Source organism: Rhinolophus ferrumequinum, chromosome 3, assembly GCF_004115265.2.
Source record: "Rhinolophus ferrumequinum isolate MPI-CBG mRhiFer1 chromosome 3, mRhiFer1_v1.p, whole genome shotgun sequence".
Lineage (NCBI taxonomy): Eukaryota > Metazoa > Chordata > Mammalia > Chiroptera > Rhinolophidae > Rhinolophus > Rhinolophus ferrumequinum.
The window spans coordinates 99711739-99732402 of record NC_046286.1 but is presented as its reverse complement, the minus strand read 5'-3'; the positions used below and the strand labels follow the sequence as shown (position 1 = coordinate 99732402).

General features: G+C 40.1%; 1 protein-coding gene across 1 annotated transcript in view; it reads right to left on the bottom strand.

Annotated features, from left to right (window-relative positions):
- The window catches only part of SNX9 (sorting nexin 9), an 87413-nt gene that overhangs the window by 35306 nt on the left and 31443 nt on the right, over positions 1 to 20664 (bottom strand). Inside the window, exons 4-6 of the mRNA XM_033100333.1 lie at positions 19651 to 19776; positions 3478 to 3643; positions 1501 to 1651 (exon numbers count right to left, since the gene is read on the bottom strand). Of these exons, the coding sequence (XP_032956224.1) occupies positions 1501 to 1651; positions 3478 to 3643; positions 19651 to 19776 (443 nt within the window). The remainder of the gene's footprint in view (positions 1 to 1500; positions 1652 to 3477; positions 3644 to 19650; positions 19777 to 20664) is intronic.

The following is a 20664-nucleotide window of genomic DNA, read 5'->3' as shown; positions in this document are numbered from 1 at the left end:
ATGGGGCAGTGGAAAGCACAGGACAGGGGAGTCAGAGGCCTGGGCACCAGCCAGAACTCCACTTTCTAGCAATGAAAACTTGGCCAGTTATTTGTCTCAGTCTCCGCTTTCTTATATTGTCTAAAATATAACTTATATTTCTTATATTGTCTAAAATGGGATTAAGAGATATATTCTATTCCAATGGGTTTTAAATATACTGTATTTGGGTTTAAAGAACAACAGAGAGTAATATACATCACAACTGAGAACTTCAAATCTGACTCTAAGAAACAGGATATGGTCAATAACAAATGGCTAATTTTATTATATAAGGAATCAAGCATGAAAATACTCAATGGAAGAAACTAGACAGAGGCAGGTAAAGAACGTAGCTAAAAGATATCGTATTTAATCACTGATGTTATTTAAATATATTAAGGAGAACTTGTAGGACTTAAGTCAAATGTGACTTGCATTTATCGTTTGTTATTGGTATATATTGAGTATTACAATTAGTATTACCATTAATACAGTTTTTTCCTTTCTTAAAATGTGTATACATTTTTTTTGGCACCTTCCGTATGTGTGTGCACACACACGGAGATCTAAAACTGGAGCTTGATATCTAGATACGTATGTCAAACATTATGCTTAAAATTTTTTTCCAGACTTGCTATCTGCTTTGAATCATGGACTTGGAACATTGAAAAGTATTCATAATTTTAGAAAATACAACTATTTTAAACATAACTGCTGCAAGAAAGAGTACTTGAAGATTCTTACGGAAGTCATAAATTATATCTCCTTCAAGCTACACTGGTATAAACTACAGACTTATCCAGAACCCTCCACCAATGAATCCTACAGTGCTCTGTATACACTCACCCTTTTCCACATGCTTTCCTAGTAAGCAGTGCATCTACAAGTACTGTTCAAAACGTTTCCCCCCCCCTTAATCTAAGAGAAATCTAAGTAAAACAAAAATCTTAAACACGTCAGGTACAGCGGTTTAGAGCACATACTCCAAAGACTGTGGGGCTGTTTGGACTCCCGACCAGATCCCCTACCACCTGTGTGAGCTTGGGCAGTTAATTAATCTTTCTGGGCTTCAGTTTCTCCCACAGTAAAACAGAAATTGTATGTACCACAAAGGGATACGAGGGTCACGTGGGAATGCATGCAAATTGCTTTGCACAACGCCTGGCAATATGGTAAGTGATCAACAAATAGCAAAACACTTAAAAGACAGTTATATTTTAACCTTCCTGTAACATCAGCAATGAAGCCTTAAGACATTATGGAGTGAGTAAAGGTAAAAACAGTGTTTGCAGATCATTAACTAGAACAAGTACTGCCCTTTAAAAGGCAAAAAAAAAATTTAAATAAGCTTCCAAGCTAAGATCCAAATAAAAATGACCAAATCATACCCTAAACTTCATAAATCACCAAAAAGAGAAAAAGCCTCTGTGCCTTACGTCTATTTCTAGAGTTCATGCTCCCGACTCCCTCTAAACCTACTTATTAAGGGGCAGCTTCATGGAAGAACTGCCCGCTCGGCTGTTCCCGCGCTGAGCACCTCCTGCTTCGGCCGACTCCGAGTCCTTGAAGTAGGGAGACGAGGACTTGGGGTCGTCCCACTCTTCATCCCAATCGTCATCCTCACCGGTTGCTGTGGGTGGGCACAGGAGGTGTCAGTAAAGAAAAACAAAATACAAATGGAATGATTCATTTTCTGGTAAACACTACTGACTGGGTTAACCAATTAAAAAATAGAGGAAGAGGGTGTAATATAGAAGTGTGATGGAGAAGAGGGAGCAGTACAGAGTGTGATGGAGAAGAGGGTGCAGTACAGAGTGTGATGGAGAAGAGGGTGCACAGTACAGGAGTGTGATGGAGAGGAGGGTGTAGTACAGGAGTGTGATGGAGAGGAGGGTGTATAGTACAGGAGAGTGATGGAGACATGAAGATTACAGGCTCTGTTGTCAGTCTGAAGACTTGAATTTGCAGACCTTTGGTGCAAAAGACAAGTTAGAAACAACTTAAAGAGGACTGTCGTCCAAGTAACTTCAGATAAAGGCAGACTATAAAAATGCTACAAGAGAAGGCCTTCTAGAGGCCTCTATGGTGATCAATCTAGCTTTGTAAACTTGCAAATAATCAGATCAAATACCCTTTAAGTCAAGAAGGGCAGAGACAAGAGATGACAGAGCTTTGAAAAGGAATTAATACTTAATAATAACAAAGGTTACAGAAGGGCAATGAGGGGAAAGATGGAAAAACACAGGTTGTGGGGTGAAGGAGAAAGAGAAGAAAAAAATGAGGGACAGGAAGTAATTAACCTGCATCAGGAGCCTAACATAACAAAAGTCTGTGTCGGAAGAGGTGCTGCCAGCTTTCCTCCTTTCGTCCTCTTCCCACTATTCTGTACCTGTCTCCACCTCTGATGGTCTGAGGTGTCCTTTTGCTAGTAGGCAGGACATTGCCCTGCCATATCTGCCCTAAGAGTACCACTACGAGAGACAAATGCCAAAACAAAAAATAAAATAAAGTATTAGAAGGACCTGGGCCAAGTATCCTGGGGCTGCGCCAAGTTACTCCAGAACGAGATGTCAACAGTCTGTCTCCACATTGCTGCCTAGCCCCGACCCCTGGGCCTGCCAACAGCCCAGCTGCTGTCTGCACGGGGAGCTTGGAACTAGCACCTGTGCCTTCTACGGTTCCTGCATGCCAGTTCCTTGGCACTCAGCACATGCAGTTCCTGGCACGATATGCTCACTCAGGGATCATAAAAAACCCTGCGTAGATTTTTATCTTTTTATTTAATTTCGGGACACACATAAATACCCGTCCTTAATTCCTGAATTGTTTCCCTTCTATCAATTCCTTTTCTGCCTCAGTATTTCCATTAATAGCCTGGGAGTCAAACAGACAGTTGAGGAAAAGATGAAACAGCTAAGTCAGAGATCATAAACTGGCAAGTGATGAAGCATTTTCGATCTGTATACACACTTTTTTGGCCCAAGACTTAAAAACAAATGTGTGTTAGTTGCTAAGATTTTAAAGTGGGACGGTGACATAAAACAATCGCGATTTCCAGTCTCTCTCAAGGACTGTGGTGGTGCAGGCACAGCAGCCCAGTGTCCCTGCAGCGCTTCCATCAGCTGGAGAGGGCGGCCCCTTCCGTCTGCACCACCCCACCGGCCGCTCTGCTCTTTGGCTTTATGAACCTGGCCCCTGCAAGTATCTGCGTTTGTGACTCCTAGACAGGTAACTGTGACTGGACCAAAGGTTATAAGTAACAACTACCTACATCTGAATCCAGAAAAAGAGGTTTGCTATTAGTGAATAGGAGTAGTTCCTTTGATTAAAATCTATTTTTATTAGGTTGGTGCAAAAGTCATTGCGGTTTTTGCAATTATTTTTAACCTTTTAAACCGCAATGACTTTTGTACCCACCTCATAACTGGCCCATCACCAGCTGGCCCTCTTCCTCACCTGGTCCTTGGTAGGCCTGGGGATGGCCAAAGGCAGTGTCCCAGTTATTGGAAGTGTTTCTTTGGGCTGCAGCCCCCTCTGGCTTGGCTCCCCAGCCATCCGTGCTGTCCCAGTTTCCAGATTTGGAGGCACCCCAGGCTGACCAGGGGTCACTGCCACTGCTGACCTGTCGTTAGGGGTAAAAAATGAGAAAGAACATTTGTGATTTATAGAAAGCATTACTCAATTCAGTTGCAATCACATAACAATAGAATACAATAGGGGTGCTGAAAGAAATAGAAATTTAAAACAATTTTAAATTTGAATAAAATTTTCAAACATGTAGGAAAGCACAAAAAGCATCATCAACCTGATTTTACTGACCTTAACATTTTCCCGTATTTGCTTAGGAACTTTACAACCAGTAACACAGAAACTGTAAGACTCAGCTGCCCCACTCCATCTCTTTCTTCTTCCTTCCCCCAAGTAAACTATTCTTTTGAACATGTATTCATTCCTGCGTATGTTTTCATACTTCCATTGCATATGTGCACATTCATAAATAATTTTTATATTTTTAAAACCGAACTAAACATTACACTGTATGTATTTCTTTGCAAGTTGTCTTTTTCTCCACTTAACATTGTTTTTGAGATTATACATGCTAATGAGAATCTGTTTTATTCACTTTAACTGGTTTATAGCAATTGATTGTATTTTTAAGTAGGTTTTTATTTGAAAAAATTATACATTCCCAGTTTTAAAAATTCAAACAGAATAAAAAGGACATGCAATTTAAAGATATGCCTACCACCTTAAGATGCTAGTCATTCTTCCCGAAACAACTACAAGTGCCAAATACTTTGTACACACCTCCACATCCCATGCACTGAGATCCTTTGTTTTTAATGTAAGTAAGCCCACATTGTACTTTCTGCTCTGTACTTTTGGTTTGTTTGTTTGTTTTCACTTAAGAGCCTAAAACATTCTCCAAGGTACCTCAGCACATATGGATGACATCTTTCTTTTACATGGCTCCAGAGTTCTGTTGTATTTATCTCCCATAATTTAACCAGCATATGGTGACGCTCATTTATCTTTTCAGCATTTTGCTGCTGTAAATTATGCTGCAACAATGCACATCCTTGTACGTCCTTTCCCCACGTGTCCAATAGATCTATGTGAAATTCCTGAAGAAAAAGTGCTGGGCTAATGAGATTGCATTTAGAACTGCTGGATTTTGTCAAACTGCTGTCCAAAGAGACTGTACAGTGACATTCCTACACCCCTAATTGACATGCCAAGGAATTCTGTCTTGCACAAAAGGGGGCGATCATACTCCAAAACTATTTTAAAAATATTTTTCTCCCATTATTCCTTTGAGTAATTTTATAGTTTAATTATTAACACCGTAAATAAAGTTTTGGAACAAGTAACTCATGACACCCAATCTCAAGGAGCGCTGCAGTTGGAGCATCTGCTACAGCCCACCTCCAACCCTTGCTGTTCCCACCCGAGGCAACCACGGGTTTTTGTCTCCTTGATTTTAAAATTTTAAATCTTCAATCTGTGTGGAATTTACTTTGGTATAAGAAACAATATAGGAGTCCAGCTTAATTTGTTTCTTGTAGTCAGTCTGTTGTCCTTACACCATAACAAATAATTCATTTTTCCGCCGCTGATTTGAAATGCCACCTTTATCACATATTGGACGTAGACCTATTTCTAGACTCCACTGTGTCTTAGGAATCTGTCTGTATTAGCAGCAAGTTACTTTGGAGCCCAGTAGACAGAATGCCATTAGTATTTTAGCACGACATCTTTTATCTGTTTATTTTTACACATGAACTTTAGCATCAGGTTAATGTTTTAAAACTAAAACAATCTGAACTTTAGCATTAGAATGTCAAATTGAAAAAATGCGTTGCTTTTTCTTTGAATCATCTTAAATTTACAGACAAATTCAGGGAAAACAAATAGTGTTTTGTTGTTTTTTAAACAATTTCAATGTTGAATCTGTTTATCTAAGAACATGGAATAGCAAATTTCCCCTTCCTGAATTTTCTTCCTCACATGAAAAAAAGATTGATGTTAGGAAAGAGAGAGAGAGAGAGAGAGAGAGAGAGAGAGAGAGAGAGAGAGAGAGAGAGAGAGAAAGAAAGAAGGGCGGGGGAGAGAGGAATTACCCAAAATGCCTAAGACACCTCTCTGACGTTTTAGAATCCTCTAGTGCTTGCTGGTTTTTACTGTTCGCTAACTGACAGACGAGGTGCCTAACTGCCTGCCACATTCAAGAAGCATCAAAAACAGAATATATGTTTTACCCGTGGAAGTACGGTTTCATTCTAACATCTCTTATTACCCTCAAGGAAAAAGAAATAAAGTTATTAGTGATTTTGCTCTAAATAAAATATTAACAGCAGAAACATTTCATCCATATGACTGAATTTCTCGAATATATGATTTACAAGGTGATACTTTCAAGCCACTCCAATGAATACGGGAAATGAAGGTGGTCCTACTGAGAGTCTGACAATCACATCTCATTTAAGAGAATCCTTTCCTTCCAGTTTTCATTGAGGGAGTTTTATTCATATGTATATATATTTATTCATATGCTGCACCTTCCAAACTCTAAACTATGAGGTTTTGGTTTTAGAATAAAAATTTCAAAAAGTACAAAAACTTTGTGCAGTAAGATGACAGTAAGTAGAGACATTCACTTGTCTCGTATTTCCACAAATGGTGGTAGGCTGAGGGCACAGTTAAGAGAAGAGTTTCCTTCCAGGTCAGGCTGCCTCAAGTGGAATTCTGGCTCTACTTTCTAGTTGGGTAATCTCAGGCCAGACTCAGATTCAGAAAGACTGATAGAAGCTAAATGAAGTAACCTGCAAAGGAAGAGAAAGGTTATGAACTAGAACAATAGGAAGAGTGAAAGTTCAGCATTGCCATGGCAATAAGATTAAGTGTTGTTAGCAAACTGTCAAAGAAAGATTTTCATCAATATTGAGGGGGAAAAAGTCAAATGTGAACTATTCATCGCAAGTACCCTAAAAAATTAAAATTTAGGACAGAAACATGACAGTTCTCTTTAAAACTGTTTACAAACGGCTTATAATAATTGCTATATGATTTGGTTATGTATATGATCTTAGCTCCCTATCTAGGCTATTAAATCCTAATAGGCAAACCTAGTAATTGTTTGCTTCTCTCTCTGTCTTTATTTTTCCTAAAACAATCCTTCTGTCTTGTTTCAACCTGACTCCAGCTGATGAATCTTTCCAAACCTGACCACTGGAAATCTCCTCTCCAGCTTCTCTCACTGACTTCTTTTTCTCATGACCTTTCACTGACTTCCAGAGCCCCTCCTCTAATACCAATAACTAATAATCAGCTCACACAGTCTGTCACGTTCTGTCTCTCTGTGAAGCCACCCTGCCCATACTTTGAACCTGACTCCTTTGCTTTCCAGTCCCAATAACCCTTGTGCCCCTTATCGGTCACACAATGAAGAATCCATCCTGTTCCTTTGCTAAGCTTCCAAACTCTCAGGTACCTCTTCTCTTTCTTCCAGCTTTCACCTCCTCCTTTCTACTCAGCAATGCCTTCATCCTTTCCTTTGCCCGCCTTTTATGGTACCAACCCCTCCGGACTCATCAAGCACATGTAATTACGAACCCTTCATTTGCTCTCACTGACCATGCAATCAAGTCCAAGCTCCTTAGTCCATCAGTCAAGGTCCTTACATTTCCTTCTATGACATCCCATCCTTACTTGCCACTAACCCTCACTCTGCTTCGACCTTCAGTTTCCCAGACTTTCCTGCATCTTTGCCTTTGCACATGCTGCTCTCTCCAGCTGCACACAGAGCCTTCTGCCTCATCTCCTGAAATGTGGTCAAAGTCCTTCCCACTAAGGGCACTGGTCGCAGAGGCTACCAGATGACAGCATCACATCCTTCCATTCCCCAAAATTACTCTTCTGCTAGAATAATTTGCATATCAGGAGGTCACTCCCACTAGTAAGTCAAGGGCATTGGCTTGACTTAATTTAAAAAACATTTCACTCAAAATTCTCAAATTGTCTTACATAAAGTGCAAAGACTGAAAATTTCTGTGGTTAAATATGATGTTCTTGATCATTTGTATGAAATACATATTCTTTATCAGACATTTAACCTTTATGACATTATCATTATTTCATAGAGGGAACTCAGGTTTTCCTTAGCTGTACTAACTTGAGTCTTTTCTAGGAAAACAATCTACTGTGGTCAACGGAATAAGTGATTTTCAGCATATGACACTACCGTCCTCTTGAAATAACAATGCCTTCCAAAGGATAAAAGCAGAATCAGCATACTGGAGAAAAGTTGGAAGATACAGACAGCCACAGATGTACAGAGGGATGGACAGACGTGTGATAAAGCAAGAATAGTAAGATGTTAATGGTAAAATCTAGAAGGTGGATATATGATTATTCACTATGAAATTCATTTAACTTTTCAATGCTTGAAGTTTTAACAAAATGTTAGTAAATCCAACAAAATTTATATACGCAATCATTCCATCTTCTGAACTCCACTAGGATACATGCAGAGGACATAGAGGGGCCATGGCCATCAGGGTCAACAGTGATTCCCTGCTGCCTGTGACGATGGGGCCTGGCACATAGTAAGTGCTCAGTAAATTCAGTGTTTGTTCAATTAAAAGGCTCCTAAAGTATGTTTGTCAGGATCTCTATCAATAAATGCACTTTAACCGGCCTTGTACTGAAACTGGCTGATTATAGCCCACTCTCTATTAGGTCCTCTGCCAATTTTTAGTTTCAAACTCCATTTTCAGTCCTCGTGCCAACTAACTTAAATGCTCCTTCATTTAAGGCCAGGAGCAATGTAATTCAGCACATTCGCAGGTCTGGCTCTATCCTAGCCTCATATCCAAATGGACAAATACATTTACTTGGTTTTTTATCATGAGACTTATTTAAACATATCCACTGGAAGGATTATAGTATAAGGTAAGTTTCTTCAGAAAGCGGACGAGCTTGAACCTGACTGTAGAACCAGAAAGACCACAGAATGGAGTCAGAATGGCCGTGTGGGGGTGGGCAGCAATGAGTGTTGCTGAGATGATAACCGTGGGAAAGCTGTGTGTCTTACAAATGCATAATATGGGTAAAAGGGGGCAAGGACAAGAATACTGGTCCACAGAATTTTAAATCCCAGGGACTATTTGATCCAAGTAAATTTTACGTGGGTATAGCAGTTAAGAATTTAAGCTCTAGAGCTGTCTATCTAGGTTTGAATTCCAGCTTTAGCACTTACTGACTTACTGGCTGTACGAACTTGGGCAATTTACTCCATCTCTCTTAGTTTCCACACTTATAAAATGGGTACAACAACAATAACTTCTTCGTAGTGTGTTTATAAGGATTGAATGACATAATGAAAATAAAGCACTTAACACAATACCTGGCACATAATATGCATTCAGGAGCGGTTATCTTACTATACGGGGGCTCATCCAGAATATAAAGAAAAGAATGAAGACCGGCAATTCTTTGAGTAAATCCCCGTATGAGTAGTACACCTATTAGTTTATGCTTTAGAGGAAAAGATCAAGCAGTTATATTTCCAAGTGTTTTCAATGCCAGATCACATTAATAGAGAAACTTTTGATTAAAGAAGTGATAACAACACCACAGAAAACCAAAAAACAAACAAAAAAAACCCCCACAACAATCCAATTTAAAAAAATGGCAGAGGACCTAAATAGACATTCTCCAAAGAGGACATACAGATGGCCAATAGACATATGAAAAGATGTTCAATGTCACTAATCATCAGAGAAAATGCAAATTAAAACCACAATGAGTTTATCACCTCACACCTGTCAGAATGGCATCATTAATAAGTCAACAAACAACAAGTGCTGGCGAGGCTGTAGAGAAAAGGGAACCCTCGCGCACTGTTGGTGGGATTGCAAACTGGTACAGACACTATGGAAAACAGTATGTGGTTCCTCAAAAAATTAAAAATAGATCTAACTACCTTATGACCCAGCGATTCTACTCCTGGGTATTTATCTGAAGAAATCCAAAACACTAATTTGAAAAGATATATGCATCCCTATGTTCAATACAGCATTATGGACAATAGCCAAGATATGGAAGCAACCCAAGTGCCCATCGATAGACGACTGGACAAAAAAGATGTGATACATATATACAATGGAATATTACTCAGCTATTAAAAAGAATGAAATCTTACCATTTGTGACAACATGGATGGACCTGGAGGGTCTTATGAGAAGTGAAATAAGTCAGACAGACAAATATCATATGATCTCACTTACATGTGAAATCTAAAGAACAAAATAAAGAACAAACAAAACAGAAACAGACTCATAGATACAGAGAACTGATGATTGCCAGAGGGGAAGGGGATTGGGAGAATGGGTGAAAAAGGGGAAGGGATTAAGAAGTACAACATAGTCACGAGAGTGTACAGTATAGGCAACACAGTCAATAAAATTGTAGTAACTATGGGGCCACGGGGGCACTAGACTTATAAAGGGGGGGTTACTTCGTAAGTTATATAAATGTCTAATCACTATACTGCACACCTGAAACTAATATAATATTGAATGTCAACTGTAATTGAAAAAAATTAAAATTATAAAATGGTGATAATAAGCACTTAAAGATGTTTTCTATTCTAGCTAAAGACCTGTTTCATTTGGATACATAAGACAGGAAGAAGCAGAAACGCTTCATCTAAAGTTCAACAATAACTCCTAATTCTTGGGGCTCTTGGCACAAACATGCTGTGTGCTAACTGCTCACATCCTGGTTCTTCAAAGCGTGACCCCTAAGGTAACAAACTCGGCCACAACGACCTGCTTTAACGATCCTTTGTCCCTGATTTCTTTGCTTTCAATCCCCAAAACCCCCTTTATCCCTCAACTGTAGGCATTTGGTCCCACAATAATCCATTCTGCTCTAAGTTTTCAAACGCTGAGATGTCTCTTCTCTACTTTCTTCCCGTTTTCCTTCCTCTCTCCTTTCTACTCAGCAATGTCTTCATCCTCTTCTTTTCCCTCCCTTTATGGTACCAACCCCTCCTGACTATCAACCATGTGTAATTACAAACGCTTCTTTATGCCTCACTGTCCATGGAACAAATCTGTCAATCAAGTCTCCGCAAAAGTCTCTAAGATGCAAACCCCAATCCCCCTTCTTCTAACTATAAGTTGTCCGCATTCTATGTTACCGGGTCCCAGGGAGCTCTGGTAAGATACTTCACCTGAAACGTGACCTCACTGGGAAAAAAAGTTACTTCTAGGGGTTTTAAATGTTTATTCCCACTTGCATTCAAGTGTGAATTTTACCTTATTTATGGAAGAAGGAGAAGGAGAAGATGAAGAAGGCGGTGACTGGCTGAGACTTTCAACACAACCAATCTGAGCCAGAATATCCACCTTAAAATAAAAAAGGTGCTCAGTGAATGGAGAGGGGGAAAAAAGAATATGCCAAAGCTTTTAACTAAAAACAGCAAACTCATAGCAGTTCACCAGAAAATTCTAGCATGCCCCCCCATTCACAAACTCCATGCAAAAGCAAAGCCCCAACTGTGTAGTAGTGGGTTAAGTTCAATGCATTAGTATATATTCTAAAGACTGTTGTCATAATACAGTACCGCTGAAACACTAAAAATAATTATAAGCAGCACATAAGGAATGGAACAAATATCACACAAGTCAAAAAGCCAATGAAAGAAACTCCAGAGAAAAAACACAGCCAAGCTTTCACAAATGTTAAGATGCTGAACCTTGTGCTTTCACAGCCACCGGACAGTGAGAGATTCCAGACAAACTGAGCAGAGCCACCCAGTCAACACCGAACACCCAGAGAGCCACAGTGAGGCCTCCCCAGCCCGCTGTGAGCACAGAACAGCCTGGCCAGGCCGGGGGCTTGGAAACATAGTCTCCTGGTGTGCGCTCCCGAGGTGCAGGCTGGCTCGGGACGCAGTAGCCTTGTGAGAACAGATAACTGATACACTCCATGAAGCCAACAGTGGCCAAACTGGCATCACTGTTAAGAGGACAACTTTGGAATCCAATATCCAGGCTTCAAATCCCAGGTCCACAACTATCTATTAGGGAAGCCACTGTCGTTATTTAATGTTTAGAGAGTGTTACGAGAAGGCACTCTTTGGGCGCAACTCTCTTGTGAAGTAAGTGGTGGTGTTATTTCCATTTTAGATGTAGACAAATTTAGTTTTGGAAATCAGTTAATACACAAAGGAGCAATTGGGATCCAGTTTATACTTCCACTTAAAACTAAAAACTAAAAATGACAAAATATTATGAAACTGCTTTCACATTGTTGGACATCAGGCAACAAAGGACCCGATTCCTGCCTGGAGACTTTCCCGGCCATGACTGGGGTGGGGAAGTCACACAAAGCCCAGTGGGCTGAGAGGGGACGTCTAACTGACTGAAGGACCGCAGGTCTCAGGCCCAGTACTGCCCAGCACATGCATGTGAGGAAACTGCAATATGAGAGGACTCCGTATGGGTCCCTCACACGGGGCTCTGTTCACCAGCCAGGACTGAAAACCTCATCATTCACAGGGCACTGGGTACAGGACTGAAAAGGGTTACCCTCCACGGAGGGGCAAAAATGTCCTTAGACTCAGTGTTGCTCTTGTCCCACTTTAAAAAGCTTTAAAATAAGACCTGAAAGGATTAAACTATTTCTAAGCAACTTAACTGCATGCCAGAACAAGGATCAAAAATATGGGAATACAAAAATATCCAGCATATAACAAGGTGAAAATCACAATGTCTGGCATTCAGTAACAAAATTACCAGGCATGAAAAGCAGCAGGAAAATTTGACCCATAACAAGAGACAAATCAATTGAATCTGACCCAGTAATAATATAGATGACAGAATTGGAATAACATTATTGATGCAGGCAAGCAAGGATTATAAATTGGTGGTAAACCACTAGGTGAATGGTTAATAATGTTAAATTAATGCCTGACAGACGACTTTCTGATGATACAGAGAAAATGTAACTCGACCATGGAGGCACAGCACTGTCCTCCACCTGAACCAAGGTCATGTAATCGATGGCACCTGAACCAAGGTCATGTGATCAATGGCAGGGTGACCAGATAATATGCCTCCTGATGAGATGCAGCATGAATATACAATATCACCTATGATGTGTTCTTGCCAAAATGTTCAATTTGAATCCTCTGAGCCTTTTAGTACAACTTCCAAATTGTACTCTGTATGACATACAGAGGATAGAGGAACAACGTAAAACAATACAAAAAGGAACAACCAGGGAAATCCAGAAAACAGGAATTTTATAGGATAACTGGCTAAGTCAGAATTTAAAAAAAGCAAGGACTGTGCTGAAAATAATAACTTACAGGGACATAACCAGATCCAGTGCTTGGTCCTAGATTGGACACTAGTTTACAAACAAGTTGTAAAGGACATCTCTGGCATCAGCTGGGAAAACTAAAATTGGTCTGGAAATTATGTGAGATGAAAATATACTGAAAAGGAAATGAAAGTATTATCAGCTTTTAAAAGGTTACAGCGTATATTACCACACGTGTCTCATCTGGGTATACACATGTATACCCACGTTCACACAGAGAAGACGAGACACATATCAGGGTGTAAACAGTAGTGGATGGCAGGAAATGTGGTGTTTGTCCTTTTGCTAGTCTGAATTCTAATTTTTTTCCAGTGCATATGTACTGCTTCTATAATAATAAAATGTTATTTAAAAATTCTTTTTAAAGAAAATAAAAACAGTAGTCTGTAACTGTTGACCACAAAATGATAGGTTCTGGTTTTGCTATATTTTGCTATTTTGTTGTATTTTGCTTCTTAGATGACATCCTTGGGGGACCTGGACCAGGAAGCATCAAACTCCTACGTCTGACAACAGGCACCAATGAAAATGCATTAAATAAGAGGTTGTTGGATAACAACGGTGAGATCTGACTCAATTCACTGGTTTTCTAATAAGCAGACAACACGGGGACAGGCTGGGAGAAGACGATGAAATGGGCAGTAGACGCCATTTTTATTATCTGTGTACACCTGAACTAGGTCAGACCTCGAGTGACCCACATCGAGAACTATGAAAAAGATAACTTATATTTCATGAAGGTTGCTTTCTCCCAAACCAGCTAACAGGAGTACAGAGGACACAGGAAGGCTCCAAGGACAGTGATGAGTGGTCACAGCTCCCGTTGCCCACCGGTTCCTTACAGAGTTCAACATGGGTCAAGACAGATCATTCAGTTTGTAAGTCCCCCAGGTAGGAGGAGTCCCTAATCATGGGCTCACTACCTTTGACATTATCATCGTGGGGGAGAGGCTCGAGAAGCATTCGAGGGTCCACCTCGTCAGATAAGGACATTCCTCCTGTGCCTGAGTCTCACACTGTTACGTCCTACGTGCTGTGCTGTCATTTAGCTTATCATGCCACGGCCCATCACACTACTGTGCCCTAATAAGTGGTCTTCTGCTTGGAAGAAGGAAAGAATTTTGCCACTAGAAACTTCCAGGGCAAGACTTTGTCCAGGGGCATACAACAAAAATGAATAAAAAACTTCTTGTTTTGTGAAGACTGGGGTTATTAGTAGCTGAGACTGGTTTTTTTTTTTTTTTGCAAGTCATCTGACCAAAGTCTTTATCTGACATTTCTCATTCATCGAACGTTTAATAACCATGTGCCAATTGTGTCAGGAAGTGCGAATAGAAAGCAAATAATGTAATTCCTATACCCAAGAACACTTCAATCAGTTTCTGACACAGACTTAACTCTTTCTCAAAAGAGCTTACAAAGGGTATAAAATTCTCTTATGTAAAAAGCTTAACCATTTGAGCTCAAAATACAGAAGAATTGTAAAATTTCCTATTTTGTTCTTTATATTTGTTCAAAGGACATCATCTAATTCTACAGCTGACCCTCTATTGACTTCGGAAAACCACTAACAGGTATATAAAACTTGTACATTCTTTTAAACATGAGGTTAGATCACCACAACATATTAAATCCATTGGTAATCAGTTATATCAACACTACTAACCGGAAATTAACCCCTCAAAATTTAAATGGCTTAACAAATCCTTTGTTAATTCACATTGTGGACCCACAGATGTCAATTACAGGTGTTTATTTTTCAAATTGAAAAAATCAAAAGAATAAAATTTGCCTTAGAAAATGGATAATACTTGTATTAGCCTAGAGAGTTTATCTCTTGTTAGCACAGAGTTTTCAAATTGGTAGTTCTACGTACCAAACAGGATGATGCCACAAACAGCAAAAGACCATTTGCTTCCAGATAGATTTAATAAAAATACATGCTAAAGGGCCTTTTATGGAAACTCTTCTGATGATGGGTTGTGCATATAACAATGCTGACTAGCCCATTATCATAGCAGTTTTAAGGTAAAAAAACAAAACGGAGTTGGCACGGTGGCTCAGGCGGTTGGAGCTCCATGCTCCTAACTCCGAAGGCTGCCGGTTCGATGCCACATGGGCCAGTGGGCTCTCAACCACAAGGTTGCCGGTTCAACTCAAGGTCCCGCAAGGGACGGTGGGCTCTGCCCCCTGCAACTAAGATTGAACACGGCACCTTGAGCTGAGCTGCCTCCCAGATGGCTCAGTTGGTTGGAGTGCGGGCTTTCAACCACAAGGCTGCCAGTTCGATTCCTCGAGTCCCCCAAGGGATGGTGGGCAGTGCCCCCTGTAACTAAGATTGAACACAGCACCTAGAGCTGAGCTGCCACTGAGCTCCTGGATGGCTCAGTTGGTTGGAGCGTGTCCTCTCAACCACAAGGTTGCCGGTTCGACTCCCGCAAGGGATGGTGGGCTGCACCCCCTGCAACTAGCAATGGCAACTGGACCTGGAGCTGAGCTGCGCCCTCCACAACTAAGACTGAAAGGACAACAACTTGAAGCTGAACGGCACCCTCCACAACTAAGACTGAAAGGACAACAACTAGACTTGGAAAAAAGTCCTGGAAGTACACACTGTTCCCCAATAAAGTCCTGTTCCCCTTCCCCAATATAAAAATCTTAAAAAGAAAAGTTATAAAAAAAAAAAGTAAAGTGTGTTTTAAAAAAAAAACAAAACAAAACGAACCTTTTGCTTTTCTTTCTTTTAAGCAAAAACAAACAACACTAAAACCATCCTAAACAATAAATTTCACCAGCAAGTATTTTTGAAAGGTTCCCTAGATGCACAAAGTCATACAAGGTGAGGATCTGAAATCAACAAAGCGGGGAAAGTTAGTAATGCCAGCCTAATACAGTTTTGAAGAAAAATGTCAACAAATCCTATAAACAGATATATACAACCTTCCTTACAAAAGCCTGTATCCAAGTACTAAAGGGATTCACTTGGGGGTGGAGGGCAGTGGGGGATGACCAAGAGCACCTTTTCAATAAAGGTTTTATAAAGAGGAAACCTCAATAAGCAATTATGAGAGGACTATGGCATTACAGACCTTATTTGAGATGATGAAATAATAAGCAAACTTAATATCTTTGTGAAGGTTTCTTTTGCTGATTTATTTTTAAGTGGACTATAAAATGTCTTAAAATGGACTTAAGTGGACTATAAAATATCTTAAAATGGCCTAAAATGATTTTTTGAGAAACGAGAAAGCAAAATATAGTTCTAACATAAAAGTACTATTGCCTTCTTCATCTCTTAGTCATTAAAAATTCCTTCATAACAAATATTATTACAATGAAAATCTCTGCATAATAAAAAGATGTTATATTCCTAAGTAACCACTTAACTTAGACCATTTGTTTAATAACTAAACTGTTAAAACATAATTAACCACACCAGAGGATTTTTCTGGAAGAGAACTGAACTGTTTTGATGGGTAACGCAGCAGATGGCAGGATGATGGGCGAGGGCTGGCTCCTGGTTCTGCAGCCAGTGCTGAGAACACAAAGCTCTACACAGGGATTAAGGCTGAAATCTGCAAATCTCACAACACTTTCCACTGTAAAATACCTTATCCTTTCACTGGCTTCGTATCAGAATGCCTATTGAACACGCTTTTTCTCACACCAGGAATACAGCATTTTAATTCTCTGCTAATTTGACGGCAGAATCTCAAAATGAATATTTTCCTGTTTACCGGCTATTTGTACTTCTTTTCCAATGAAAAAATCTGTTCACACCCTTTGCCAATTTCTTCTCCTGAGTTATTCATCTTTTTCCTATAGATTTGGCAAGCGTTCTCTGTATATTAAGAGAATTAGTTATATTGGTGGCATGTTAGGAATATTTTTCCTAGTTTAATATTACTTTTTGACTTAAGCATTATCAAGGCTTTCCTTAATGGCTGCTAGACATTGTGTCGTGCTTAGAAACGCCTTCCGTATTCCAAGATTCTGAAAACAATTTTGTCTATATTCTTCTCTCCAAGTACTGAAAAAATAAAAGAGCGTTATCCTTTTCCGAATTAAATTGCTCCAACACATTTAAAGAATAATGAATTATATTCCTTTGACATTTATAATTCGAGTCTGTACCACAGCCAAGCGACTGGATTGTTTTCCAGATAAGGGGTTCCCTCATATACCAGCAAAGGAAGGAAAGAGCGTAATGGGTCCCTGTAATGAATGTATCAGTGTTATGTACCTCTTCCCCAGTTACTACACTTACCCCTGCGACTGCTCAGTGAGAAGCTAGAACCAAAGGTACCCCAAGCAATCCAAATTAGGAGTTTTAAGAAAAACGAAAGGAAGTTCTATTTTACATATTAAGTCATAAATTTATGAACCAGTTACTCTGAAATGCAGTATAGATTAAAAATACAAAGGAAGGCTCAGATAAATGAAAAGGCCAGCAGGCTCGAAATGAGTTATTCAAGGAGATCTGCAGATGGACACACCTTGCAGAGGACCTTATTTTTAAAAGACATGATTTAAGAGAAAGATAGACTACTCCGAATGTTGGATGACCAACAGCTGTATGGTGGGGCTAACCTGCCTGTGTGGGAAGAAAGCCTAGTTTAAAATAACTGGTGCTGAGAAGGGTAAACAGACAGTGGTTCAGAAGTCTGCAGTGCACTGAGCTGAAAGAATGGGCTGCGCCCTGCATGGCCTGATGAGGGAGAGGAGGCCTCTGACACACTTGTCCCCCAAATAAAACTGTCCTCCGTGAGAGAACACAAGGCCAGACTCATGAGAAAAATCCCAAGAGGCATATCGCTGGAAGTAGTTTCTTACTGACACTCAGAAATGGAAGAACGGGCAAACCTGATAGTAGAAAAATGTTTAAAAGCTGCCAATTAATAATGGCTGTCTCGTTTCTTATTCGTGACATCTTTCATGATATTTATAAAATGCAGCACAATTTTGGCCTATTTAAATTGCTCTCATAGTCCAGATAACTGAGAGCATGGATGGCTGTTAAAAGTATTTGTACTTGATTTAAATTCAAAAGCTCAAATTAATTAATTATGGTCATTCTTTCTGTATTTGTTACTTCCAGTTTCAGTTTACTTTTTCTTTTCATTCAAAGGCTCTAATTAGATTTAATGTTAGGTTGGGTTAGTAAAATCCAACTCTTTAAAAATTGGTTATATTTTCTTCTAAATAACCTAGAAGAAAAAAATTCAGATTTACACTATTCAGTTTACATTACTACACTTAAATACTGAGAAATCTACTTCACAACAGCACAAGGTTTGAGCCTGATTTTGACTTTGTGTTCTTCAGCTCAAGTGCTCCAGCCTATCCTGAGGTAATGGATGATTAGGTCCCTGAATTAAAATAAAATGAACAATTTCCATCTTTTCTTTCCTTTATTCTATGATAATCTCACTATAATTCCCTCTTATTAAAATGTTGTCTTTTACTTAACGCAAACACATTTCACTGGTGTTTTTGTTTAACTCTGTGAATCTCAGCTGGGTTGACTTGGCCGCCAGGGGACACCTGACAACATCTGGAGACAATTTTGGTTGTTTCAACGGAGGAGGGTGCTATTGGCATCTAGTGCGTAGAGGCCAGGGACGTTGCTAAACGTCATAATAAGGAAGTATCAGGCCCGAAAGGTTAACAGCATTCAGGCCGAGAATCCCTGGGGAAATTTCAAGTGAGGTGTAACTACTATTTCTTCCCATTTCATCTTCAATAATCTTTAACTGACCAACTTCTCAAATATTACAGAGTTACAAAATATGGGAAAATGCTGAACTAGAGTGATCACTTTGCCTCTGATTTTTAAGTATCTGCGTCAGACTAATTTGTAACTCAGGCTGTCCACAAAAGGCTACTTAAAATGTATAAAACCTGTAGTTAATATATGGCAAAAGCACCTTGATCAACTCTCTTGGGAGGTTAAGATACAGACCTCTGTAAGCAAATAATTCTAAGTGATACGATTATTAGGCTTCACATAATTTAAAACCTTTTATGTAGCTGAAAAACATACCAAGAAATAACATTCCCCAAAGCCCACTCATTTCTAAAGATGGAGGCAGCAATAATATTTTGATAGCTATCCTCTCAATTTTCTTGTCACTCACTCTGGATAATCATCCAGTAGTAACTGAAATAGGCAGCATCACCCAAACTGATCCAATTTTCATTAAAATAATGTAAAATTTCAGTGTATTTTTCTCAAATTACCCCACTACTCTAAGTCTTTTAGAAGCAATACAATAATAGCAGCACGTGCGGAGTGCTGGATTTGCAGTCACTGTGACGTGTGTTGCATCTCAGGATGAGAGGGCTCTCGCTAAGCGCGTAAGTCAGTGCCAAGGTCAGACACACCGCGTCCTCTGACACCGACCGCCTCAACCCACGGTACTTCTTCCTACGCCCTCACCTGACAGGGCATTCGCAATGTACGGGGTCTGTGTTCATACCATGCCAGACTTTTAAAAGCTACTCTCGATCAACACCCTGTATTTCTCTTCTCATCAACTTTATAAACAGTTTTTAGTAGGTTCAACAGGCAAGTTCTTTGTTAATACCCAACAGAAATGCCACACAAACATCTAACAGCTACTTTATTTATGCGTTCAGGGAATGGCAACCGCTGTTAACGCATCACAAGCTTCCACAAATTAGCTTTGCTCTCAGGAGAGCCAGCCTCATCCAGGAGGATGACACAAGACTTACCTGGTTGTTACTGTTGACAGCTGACGAACCGGCTTGAGCTGTACTTGCTGAGAGGGAATCGAGGAAGGCTTGGTCAGCCACTGAATTTCCACAAGAAAATGGATCTTTTCCATCACTGGGCAAAACCTGAATATTAGGAAGAATCACAATTATTTTCATAGGTTAGAGTTATTTCAGCGTTAAGAGTCCCTGAAGGCAAGTAAGAATTGTCAGCTCTCATGGAAAAGGGGCTTATGTTCTTAACAGGCAAGCAAGCCCAGGAACACCTATATTAATTATTCCTTTCTGTAAATGTGCAGAATTCTAGAAAATGCAATTAATGCCAGTATCTACTAAGCCTCAGATTTTTCTCATTCTTGTCAGTTTTAGAACCCTGAATGCACAATGCACAGAACTGAAACACAACACAAACTAAGACATGGACTCGTTTCAGGGGCCTGTGAACCCTCCAAAACTATGAAAAAGCCTGGGGTGCACGCGCGTGCAAATAGTTCTGAGAGGAAGGGCTGAAGATTTCATCAGGTTCTCCAAAGGGTTCCAAACTTCCCTCCCCAGCTCTCCACCAGGAACAACAGGAGACCTTCCCATTGTGCAGGCAGCGCTCAGGCAAACATTTTCCCAGGGCATTACTCCTCCCTACTGGAGAGGAACCACAGGCACCTTTATTCTTGATCTCAGTCCAATTTTACTCACAGGGCACCAGGCTACCTTAGTTTCTTCCTCTCAGATTGAGAGGAGAGCTCACCACGGGCTCAGTACTTAGAGTGACCTACAGCCAACCAGCAGGGGGCGCCAGGAAGTTGAGGCAGAAGAGGGTTTGCCAGCTGAGTGGGTGTGTCCCCAGCGGGAAGCCTCCTTCATTCAGGGCTGTGTAACACTACCTCCTTGGCATCTATCAGAATGGAGCTTAAACCAGGCAATGGTTGACAGCACTTCATTCAAGACCCTCTGTCTGTGGGAATGGGAGAAGGAACTGAGAGGAGATGCGCCCTAAATTACCACAGGAAGAAGTAA